The 11,196-nt window shown below is 47.4% G+C and overlaps 1 protein-coding gene across 12 annotated transcripts in view; it reads right to left on the bottom strand.

Annotated features, from left to right (window-relative positions):
• The window catches only part of MYLK (myosin light chain kinase), a 268,735-nt gene that overhangs the window by 2,700 nt on the left and 254,839 nt on the right, over positions 1–11,196 (bottom strand). For 9 of the 12 annotated variants that reach the window (XM_033855746.2, XM_033855747.2, XM_073804153.1 and 6 more), the window contains 3 exons: positions 8,454–8,577; positions 3,139–3,268; positions 1,545–1,676 (listed from right to left, as the gene is read on the bottom strand). In XM_033855746.2, coding sequence (XP_033711637.1) covers positions 1,545–1,676; positions 3,139–3,268; positions 8,454–8,577 — 386 coding nt within the window. Of the gene's footprint in view, positions 1–1,544; positions 1,677–3,138; positions 3,269–8,453; positions 8,578–9,669 lie in introns of all 12 variants that reach the window. The other 3 variants (XM_073804152.1, XM_073804155.1, XM_033855756.2) reach the window with 2 other exon arrangements.

The following is an 11,196-nucleotide window of genomic DNA, read 5'->3' as shown; positions in this document are numbered from 1 at the left end:
TTGCTGCAAAGTTCAGCATTAAAATATATGTTTTATGTCTTTAAAAACATAATAATGCTAACTGACTGGTTTTTAAACTTTGGAGAAGTAGTTTTACAGGACAAAATTGTAGCCCCAGCTAGAATACAAATTACACATAAGAATTCTAACATTCTTTTCGAGTAGAATTTTGCTTTTAACGAACAGCATCCATATGCTTTACTTTCTCCTCAGCATCCAAAGTGATGCAAATACCAAGAAAATAATCCCAAAGAGAAAAGTAAGCAAAAAGATAATTATTATGAAATAATATTTTCTAAAAATAAAGGAAAAAGTAAAGAACTTAAGACCCAAAGACAGCGGTGATGGTGAGAGCTACAAGCAGTGGCCCAGGACTCTCAGCAGAACCCCCAGTCTGAGCACTTCCACACTAGCAAAGGCAGCACATCCACTTTTTAAAAAAAATTGAATGAAAAAAGAGAAAGATTAGGGTAGGCGAGGCATTTATAAGGCATCTTGGTAATATAGTGATGCAGGAGAAAAATTGTTTTTTCATTCCTACCTTTGGGTTACTTTACCCAAAAGGCATTATCTAGCCATACTGCTGGAGAATCTTACAAAGTGGGAGGCATGGTTCGTTATCACTGCTGTCCTGTGCTATGCTGCCTTGGGGAAGTTGGTCTGACCGAAATGGGAGATAGCCCTCCACTCTGGTTGGCACACAACAGTCACAGACCTGAAGCAAAGAGGCCTGTCTTATCTTGCCACTTATCTTTCTAGAATGTTGCAGTCTGTTGAGACTGAAATGCTATGTGTCACCAACACTGCTAACTTCTCAGGTGCTATGCTAAGATCCCTTAGGGTCCCTTGAGCTCTAACAACTCATTCTGGCCACGTTATTTCTAGCAGGCAGAGAAACATGGGGAAGACAGCACAAGGGCCTGGATCCCAACTTCCCTCAGTTTGAAGTCACACCGCAGGCTGTCTCTGCACTTACCAGATCCACAACTTTTCCCTTGACTCCATGACATCTTTAAAAGACTTGAAAGGTTTCCCCTTTCCACATGTTATCTCACAGTCTCCAGAGCCACTCAAGGCATTAGACACTGTCTTACAGATGAGGACTAGAGGCTCAGAAGAGCTGAATCACCGCCCAAGGTCACAGAGCCCAGTGATTAACAGCAGAGCTGCCTTCTCTACATCCTATGCTCTGTGCCAGCCTTCCTTTGAGAGCCTTTGGTGGGCAGTTCACATGCTTCCCATAAGCTTGCAAAGCTCATTTCATTAAGCACTTTCCATAGCCAAATAGGTCCATGATAAACCACTTTTAACTTGGGTGTAGTGGCTGATGTAAGTAGGTGAAATATCCGGTGTGCCCTCAGTGAGTCACTGAATGGCCCTAATCTTAAGCAGGTAGAGTGGGGCAGTGGGCCAACTCCTCCTGACCCATTTTCCCTCACAGCCTGGCTGCCCCAGAACTGACATTCTGCCAAGGGCACACAGTAGGGGCCCACCAGCCAACCATACCCCTTTTGTAGGTAAGGGAAGAACAGCTACAAACTTACCTTCGATCTTGCAGTCAAATCTAGCAGCACTTCCCTCCACAACTTCTAAATCACGAATGGTCTTAGAAAAGTAGGGTTTTACATGGGGCTTTTCCTCAGCGACAGCCTCAAGGAAAGCTTGGGAGACATCTTCTAGAAGACGGGGAAGAGGACATGGTAATTTCTTTATTCCTTGTTCTCTCCTCTTCCCTGGTTTAAAAAAGCTGACTTCTTTTTTTCTTTTTTAAGTTGTTATAATTTAGCAAATAATGGCGCTTAGAGGACTGAATCATAAGCACACCTTTCTCCTGGGGACTGGCTGGCCTGCTGCCAAATGATTTTGGCAGAAGAGAGAACTGTGACCAAACTGGGGAAATGTTTGGACTCCCTCCCTTATGCTGACACACTGAAAAAGGAAATAATCTTTAAAAAAGTTATCTGGCTGCATTTCATGCTGCTTCAGGATTCAGTTGAGGGTATCGAAGAAGGACGGAAGCACGCCATCCCACCTGATCTCTGTACCCCCTCTGCCCTCCTCTGGAAGCAGCAGGCCTTCATCTGCTCCTTGGAAGGGAAGAGCCAGGTCCTAGAGGCATCTGCGATTTGCCAATAGCTCTATTCTCCACACGGATACTGCCTTCACAGTGTATGACTCTGGACCAGGGTTTGGGATTGGTCCAGGGAAAAGCTGTAACTTTGAGTGGCTCCTGATCCTCTCCTTCCCCTTCAGGCTATTTCTGGGTCACCTGGAGAGTGGCAGGGCTGGAGCAGGAGGGACCAGGCCCATGTGCAGCAGTCTCGGTCCCGGGCTGCATCAGAGCAGCTCAGCAAGCAGCCTCACCGATTACCCTGTCTTATGCACAAAGGGAGCTAGACTCAGCTTCTCACCTTTGGATACGAAAAGCATCGGGCAGTGGTGGGAGGTGGAGGAGTGTCTCAGGCCAAATGAGGCACCTCAGGATAAGGGCCAGACCCTACATGCATCTGAAGCAGGAAGAGGCCAAGGCCTTCACTGAGGAGATGGATGGGGCAGCATCTCAAAGACGGTGGGCAAGTAACTAACCCTGTTGGTGTCTAGGAGGGGCCCTGCCAGTCACTGTCTACCCAGTTCAAACGACATATTCCAGCATCATGAAAAATACCAAACAAATATGGACTATATGAGTCAATTTTTGTTTAAAAGGAAAACGCAAAGACACGTTAAAAAAACGGATATTTTTAAAAAGTACACTGCTATATGTGAGTTTTATTTTATGTTTGCCTGTTATACAAGCATCGCTTTTGTAATGAGAAAAACGAAACTTTTAATAAAGCCTTTGCTAATTCTTATGTAAAATATAGGGAAAAGGTTAGTGGAGATCATCTAGTTCTATTAGACAAATAACTCTCCTTCTGAAAATAGTTAAACCTAAGGTGAAACAATTAAAGAATACTACATTTAATAATTATTGTCAGGGCAGTGTAAAAGTAGTTTCAAATTTTTCCTTGTAGATTGTATTATTAAAAAACCCAATCCCCCCACCTTAAGAAAAAAAAAACCTCTAAATGCCTGTCCATCCCCCATCCCTTCCTTTGTCACCATCGGGCTGGAGAAAATCTTCCTGGAGCTCCTTACCTTCAGATTCTAGTTTTTCTGCATTGAGTGGGCTGGTTGGTGACCCTGTTGAAGATTTCCTGCCACTGAGCCCTGAGATCATTGCCATAGAGGAGAGTCTTCCAATGGCTCTCACAGCATTGCCCGTTTTCTGGAAAATAGACACTGGCGTTGGACTCAGGCGGTGTCACTGGTTCCAGCTGGGCAGCGGGGCTCAGGGAAAAGAGCCCAGCCCAGGAGAAGCAGCTGTCCTTGAAACAAGGGCCTCCTGCGTGCCGAGGTTCTGCAGAGGAGTGAGCCCAACCTTGCTCTGCTCAGCACTATCAGCGTGTCAGAAGATGTTCGGAGAATGGAATGGGGCCTGGAACCGATGTGTGCGTTAATGTGACTAAACAAGGTCAACATGAGACAAAAACCCTTTTCATACTGTGCTTCAACTCCCATAAAAGGGATAGTTTATATAAAGCAACTGCAGGCTGAGACGGCTCCAAAGACTTAGCTGCTGACAGGGCCCAGTGGAGGCTGTTTCTCATAAAACAATGCTAGTGATAGGATTTTAATTGGCCAAGAGAATAGTTACTACGGATCCCACAGGTCCCGCTGGGAAAAGAGAAAAAAAAAAAAAGGCCTTCTATTGACCATAGGCAAGTCGCTTAACCTCCCTGGGCTTCAGTTTCCTTCTCTGTATAAGGAGGGGGTTGGACAGGATGATCTCCAAGGTCTCATTTAGTTCTATTTATGATTCAGATACTTAAAGAGATTTCGAGAAATACTCTGGCTGGCCCCAGCACAAGTCTACAGTTCTTCCCTGATGTACACCCAGCATCAAAAAGCAGCACCCAAAGAAATGAAAAGCACAGCACTTTGCTTTTCTTAGTCAAGGCACCTTGGGAGAGGACAGAATTTTTACTGAAAAAGATGCCAGGACTTGAAAATTTTCTTTGCATTGTGAAAATTCTACGAAGCATAGGATTTAGGTCAAGAAGTCCCCAATTATACACATTGTGTCTGTGTTTCTCACCTTTAAGTAAAGATTCTCACCCCTTTTCTAAGGTCAATGGAATGACTAAGACAAGAAACTAAGGCATAACCACTGCTTTCCAGCCCTGCACCCAAAGCGTCTTTTGAGGCGTCCAGATGCTGTGCACCACAGACTAGCTGCTGAGAGAGGAAGGAAACAGCCTGACAAGGGACAGGCTAGTTCTCTAACCACTCATTACTCTGCTAACGTGTGCAAATCACTTCCCCTCTCTGGGCCTCACTGTGGGACCTGAAGATTCAAATCTCCCTGCAGCTCTAGTCTTCTACAGAAAGACTGTGATTCAGACACGCAAATGTGCAGCAGGGAACGCTCCCCTTGAGCCCATGGGCTCCCTAATCCCAAACACCTGGATGCAGGACTGTCTCCACTTGTATGGTGTGGAAGAATGAAGTCTTTCCTCTTCTGTTAACAAAATGACTAATACGAAGCTATGAGAACAAGGCAAATCAAAGCGTTACAATATTTCAGAGAAGGTGGCAAATAACAAACGAATAGACCACACATTGGGGGAAATTTTCCATCAGATGGAGCAATAGACCATATAATTTCTAAAACAGGAAGAAATGTAAGTGCTCAACAGGGAAAATCTTAATAACCCACACATCAGAGGTCAATCTTTGGAAGCTGCTTCATGGGAAAAACTAGTTGGTGGGGAAGTTATTTGTCAGAACTGTATGTTCTAGCCTTCCAGTTTCATGCCTTTGAGCTGAAAATTGGTTGCTGCTTTACTAACTGAGACCTTTGGAAATTTTTAAAACATCAAAAAAGAAAGATTCAATTCTTGATAAGTTCCATTCTTGTCTTGAGGAGGCCTTTTTCTTGTTGGACGGCAATTTGCCAAGGCTGGGTTCCTGTGTTCCAGGCGGGCAGGGTCTGTAACGGCTTCCCTAACAGAGCACAGACTCCCTCCCCTGGGAGAGCCAGCGAGGGTGACTAACCAGCCTGGTTTCCCAGGGCTGAGGGATTGCCCAGGATGAGGGGCTTACAGGGATAAAGCTGAGACAGGCCCTGGAAAACCTCGGCAAGGTGATCACCCTAGATCCAGCCAGCCATCATGGGCCCTACATAAACACCAACAGCCCCAAGACTACAATTTCCCCTGAGAATGCGTATTATCTAAATGTGATGGCCAAGAGTACTCCGTGCTATACTGAGTCAAAAGCTTTCTTCCCCAAGGCCCTTTGGTCCATACTGCTGAAGTCTTTGTGGTTCTCAGAGAATAAAGATGGCTGCCCACAAGCCTCCAATTCCTAGTCCTTTGCTTCCATTTTGCATGCAGAGGCCCTGTTATCCTGCTCAACTTACCCACCCTCAATGCTATTACTCACCACCACGTCTCTTCAACATTCTTTTGATATAAATAAAAAACCTACCCTCTTTCAGAATAACTTCATTCTAAAATCAATAATACAATGAGTCATCTATCTATTGCTTGCTTGTTGGGGCTTGTTCCCATGTTACTTCCTTCCCCTTTTATGAAAACCACACCAGGGGCTTCCCTGGTGGCACAGTGGTTAAGAATCCGCCTGCCAATGCAGGGGACATGGGTTCGAGCCCTGGTCCGGGAAGATCCCACGTGCCACACAGCAACTAAGCCCATGCACCACAACTACTGAGCCTGTGCTCTAGAGCCCATGAGCCACAACTACTGAGGCCACGTGCCACAACTACTGAAACCCCCGCGCCTAGAGCCCCTGTTCTGCAACAAGGGAAGCCACCGCAATGAGAAGCCCACGCACTGCAACAGAATAGCCCCCGCTCACTGCAACTAGAGAAAGCCCGCGCGCAGCAACGAAGACCCAACACAGCCAAAAATAAATTTAAAAAATCCTTAAGAATGTCATAAGCTTTAAAAAAAAAAACTACACCAGAATGATAGCAAGGAAGCTTTTCTTACACAGCTGTAGAGCGCTGTGGGCCCCCTGTGCTTGCCCTGGCCCTCTCCCTCCACAGCACACCCCATTCTATCCCCCTCCACTCCACTCCGCCCCAGCACACAGAACCTCAGCTGCTCTCAGAGGGAACCCCCTATTCCAGGGGTGCTAAGGTCCTGGTATCCAGAGTTTAAAATGTGGAAAACATTTTCCTAAGGAGGAGATGTAACACAAGGTGGTCAGATGCAGCTGAACTATTACCAGTGACAATATGCTTCAGGGACATTATGTGTTGAATGGGATTTTGCAGACTACTTTTCTATGTAATTTTGTGAAACATAACCACTGTTTCTGTGGAAAAGCCATTTCCAAATGCTGCTACCTATATTAAAATAGGAAATTAATGTTCCTTTTCTGAATTCTGTCCTTTCCCTTCTCACTTTCAGAAAACCTTATGGCTGATAACACTGTAAACAACAAGAAAAAAATGTGATTCAGATATCACCACAAATTATGGTTTCCGGACACATCTGACTGAAAGATTCCATTTATTTCCTCTCCCATTTCCTTATCTCTTCTCTGCGCCTATCCCCTGGGTTTAGGCTCTTCCTGGCTTTGGTTCACCAGCAGATGTGTGGATGCCTCCAGAAGCCTGAAGTAATAAGGCTGCCCTTTAGCCCACGGCCTCATCCAACCAAAACCCAGTGCAATTCCCTCCTCTGAGAACTGCCCCACCCCCATACCAGTCACCGTATCTGCTCCAGAAATACCGCTATTTCTTTGAGATCTACTGGCCACAGGATCATTAATAAAGCCAACCTTTGATTTTGTGGTCCTCTTGTGGCTTTGTTTTTTTTTTAAAGAATATTTGCTCCTCTGATTTCACTGGACCCTAATGGCACCAGAGGGTAAGGTAAGCGGCACACGTGTTCCAACTCACCAGGTACTTGACAGAGGCCAGGAGATCCACCCAAACCTTCAGGCGGGGCTAACCAAGAACTGACTCCCACTTCGGGGAGGCCGCTGAGATGTGCAGGGGGTGAAGTCTCTCAGACCCACACACCCGAAGCCCCTCTCTCACCTTTGCTCCTCTCAACCTTTGTGTGAACTTGGACTTTTCAGTGAACTGTGGTTTAGTCATTCTGTGTGGCAAATCACCAGTGTCCCAGTTGCCCCTAAAATGGTGGTTTCCTTGTTCTCTGCCACAAAGGCAAGGTCCAAATGCCCCAGTCCCCTGAATGCCCAGCTAAAAGACTGCTCCTGTCAGGCCAGCATGATCAGGGTGAGGTCCAGTTCCCACCTCTGCGCCTTTTCCTCCGTCTGTGCTGTTATCCCCTCCTCTCTGTGCTCTACTCATGTTCCATGGCCAACTTCAGACTCCTGTCAGACTCACATCCACCTCTGGTGTGACTGGTTCCATTCTCTGTCCGCACTCACATATATGGGAATGGAGAGCTATGGTGAACATTTATAATTCTTGGTGTGTGTTATGTCCTTTTATGTCTATTTGCTTCAGGTCCCTGTTACACTGTACATTCCTTGAGTATAGAAACCATGCACCCTCCAGTAGCCCAGGAATTTTATAATACTAGTAGTGATAATAGAGATAAAATAGATCATGATAAGTTCTCTATGGTTTTGGATGATCATTTTCTCCATCTGCTAACAACCAGAGGCGATTTGTGTCATTAAACTGTGTGCTGTTAAGACTCTGTACGCTGGAGCCAGTCTCTGGGTTTGAATCCTGGCTTTCCCACTTACTAGCTGTGACCTTGGGTGACCTTCCTAACCTTTCTCTGCTTAGTTTGTCTGAGAACTGGGGATAACAATAGTACCTGCCTCCCAGGATTAAAAAACTACATAGAGAGTGCTTTGAATGTTCCCTATACGTGGCCAGCCCTCCATACATATTGGCTACCGATCTCATCTGTGAACACTTACTATGTGCCAGGCCATGTGCTAAAGGCCAGATGAATATTCTCTCATATAATTCTCACAACAGTGAGAATCTCACAAAGATTTGGTACCACTAATATCCCCATTTTATAGATGAGAAAACGAAGGCACAGCAAGGTTAAGTAACTTGGCTAAGGACATGTAGCTAGTAACATGCAACCTCTCTATGTCTCTCCCATGTCTCTCTTTGTGGAACATGTGCCCACCTCCTTCACTGTAAAGAAATGCAAGACCATCACGCTACCTATAAGGAGATCACATTCTCCAGGGCTGCCAAATAGTCCTAAAGGTGACATTGCTCGTCCCTAGTCACGAAGACATGGAATGTCAGTCTTGGTCCCAGACTATTTCAGAAACAAATGTAAACATTTTTGGAGTGAGGCCAGGGCAAGTTGGGAATGAGGGTAGCTTGAATAAAGCAATTATGAGGGGCGACATCCCAGTCCAAAGTGACCCCTCATTACCTGCCATTTTCTTCTTGCCATGTACTTCTTCATCCGGTCCTTGGAGAGTTTCTTGGCCTCCATGTTCTTGGTGTCTTTCATTAGCCATGTATGCTGAAGGCACTGGGTGCAGTCCAAGCGGTTTCTAATAGAGGCAGAGATCAGAGGGTTTCTGAACAGAAGGGGACCACAGAGACTGCTGGTCAGATCAGAAACGGGAGGTCACCTGTCCCTAGTTACACAGGGCAGAGCCCAGGGCTGTCTGCTCCCAGTCCATCCACCATGGTGAGAATCACTGTGCTCTTGGCCTTTTTCCTCTCTTGGTCTGGGTTACACTGACTAGACCCAGAATACATTAGTGTTGAGAAAGCCTAAACACCAGTAAGCAACTGGAGTCTCATGACCTGCCCTTGGGGTCTAGGGAGGCTAAGTGCTGGAGGGCAGACATGTCTGGGAATGACTGGCACCGTATTCCAGGGTGGGGTCATTCTGCTGGTCACGTGGGGGCTGGGAACTGTGGAGGCCCGATCCTTCTGCCTCCTTGTCTGATGGAGAGAAGAGTGAAACCTTAGGCCCAAACCTTCGAGAATCAGTGAACTCTCAAATCTTATGGTGTGGTTGAGTATCAGGTTTTTCCCATTAAAACTCAGAGATCACATTCTCTGGGCCTGGGGTCACAGCCTAACTGGCCAGTGGTGGAAGGTACTTGGCCACACTCAGGCAGGCAGCTCCTACATGAGCTAGATACAAAATAAGCATCCAGCTTTGTACAACCTATGAATTATGACAACCTTAGAACTGCACCGAAACTCATTTAATCTTCTGAAAGCTCTGGGAATCTAGAAATATTTCAGGGCCATCACCTTAATTGTCATAGGACTAATGAAGCCCAAAATACCAAGTGCTAACATATGTAGAAAAATGAGTAAAAGTAAATTTGCTAACTATAGCAAATGTAGTGGTCTTTAGATAAGGGGATATGGATTATTTTAATTTTCTTATATTCAAAGTTTGTACAACTGACATGTATTAACTTATAATAGAAAAACATTTTTTAAAGTGCTGATAGATGGAGATTTCTGGTTGAAGAGATGCTGAGTTTGAGTTTATGGGAATCTAGTGTCTTGATCTATATGAAATCAATTCTTTGGTGAGTCCATTTTACGAGCACAGAGAAGCCAACACGTTTCTGAATAAACTCAAGGTCAGGTGAGAAAATAGGGTATACACACAATACCTCATTTACCACATCTTGGGTGAATGAAGCCTGGTTGACAGAAGCCATCCTTGGACCAGAGTTGTTAGGAAGGAGATCCGCACCTCCCTGAGGCACCTGGGGAGCGGGGACCCATCACACGGGAGGGGCATCTCGGCCCCCCGCAACATCTAGATCCTCCTTGGGTCACGCCTGCTTCTGAGGTGAAGACTGGGGCAGCAAAGTGCTAAAAAGACCTCGCTGTCAAGGAGTGTGGAATGTCTCCTCTGGAGGAGTTTGGCCCTGAGCTGGCTAAAAAGGACTGAGAGGTGGGTGCGTAACCAGAAAACCAGACCGAACCACTTAAGAGACCCTCTAGCCTCGCTCCTTTAGCAACTGTGCTCTCATGTCCCAGACAGGATTTCCCCCAGAGGGGGCAAGACGACCGACAGCCTCACAGGGGTCTGCGGGCCAGGGAGACAGGGCAGAACCTAGGCCACAAAGTCCCCTTGGTGCACATGCAGAGCCTCTGGGCTGACTCCTCCCGCCTTCCTCCGGCACGCCACCCGTTTCAACACCACCTTCTGGGGAAAAGCTTACAGCTGCTTGTATTGCCAAACACGACTCCCCGGGGCCCCTGGAGCCAGGCCTTGCCTCATCTGGCCACCTGTTCACAGAGTGGATGAGGCGCCCGACAGCCCGTGGCCCCCCGCCGACACCCCACCACTCCCTTGCCCTGCTGCAGGCCGGCCCTCCCGGCACGTGCACGGCCCCTCTCCATTTCCTACCGTAACGGTAGCTGCTTCCCCTCGCCAGTGAATTCTCTCCAGCCACACCAAGACCCCCTCAACCTCCCCTCCTCTGCTCTAGCCTCCTCTACTGCTCCCACCTCCATCCTCTTCCCCCTGAAATACTGACCGAGCACCTTGGGCGTCTGACCTTTCCTCACAGCCTTAGGCCGTCTATATGCCTGAACACTCAGGCCTCCTGACGTTCACAGATGTTCTTTATTGTCATCTGCTGACCACCTGGGCAGCTCCAGGCAGCCCCAGAAGGTGGAGGAGAGAACCTCACAGTCTGCACGGTTGCAGGGGACAGAGATGGAGCTGGGCCCAGTGGCCTGGGGTCACAGCCTAACTGGCCAGTGGTGGAAGGTACCTGGCCACACTCAGGCAGGCAGCTCCTACATGATCTAGATACAAAATAAGCATCCAGCCAGAATAGCTAGGAGTATGGTCAGGACCGGCAAACAGGGTACCTCCCCTGCAAGCCCCAGAAGGGGGGCTGAGGTTTCCGCAGGGCGGCTGCAGGCCACAGCTGTACACGGAAAATAAAAGGGGCTGTCGTTATTCACACACAAGCTGCCTCATTCCGTCAACAGGCAGTCAAGCGCTGCTTTTCAGGTGAGGTTTCTGTGCTTCGAAAGACAGGAGAGTGTCGGGCACCAGGGAGCAGGACCCTCGCGCACGCAGTGCCCATTCTCCCCTCCTCGGGTGCGGAGGGGCCCACGACAGGGAAAGAGAGTCCCTGCCTCTGGACCCCAGTCCGGGGAGTGGGGAGGCCGAAAAG

This window comes from Tursiops truncatus, chromosome 4 (assembly GCF_011762595.2).
Source record: "Tursiops truncatus isolate mTurTru1 chromosome 4, mTurTru1.mat.Y, whole genome shotgun sequence".
Taxonomy (NCBI): Eukaryota; Metazoa; Chordata; class Mammalia; order Artiodactyla; family Delphinidae; genus Tursiops; species Tursiops truncatus.
The sequence above is the reverse complement of the archived record's forward strand: the minus strand, read 5'-3'. Positions and strand labels throughout refer to the sequence as shown.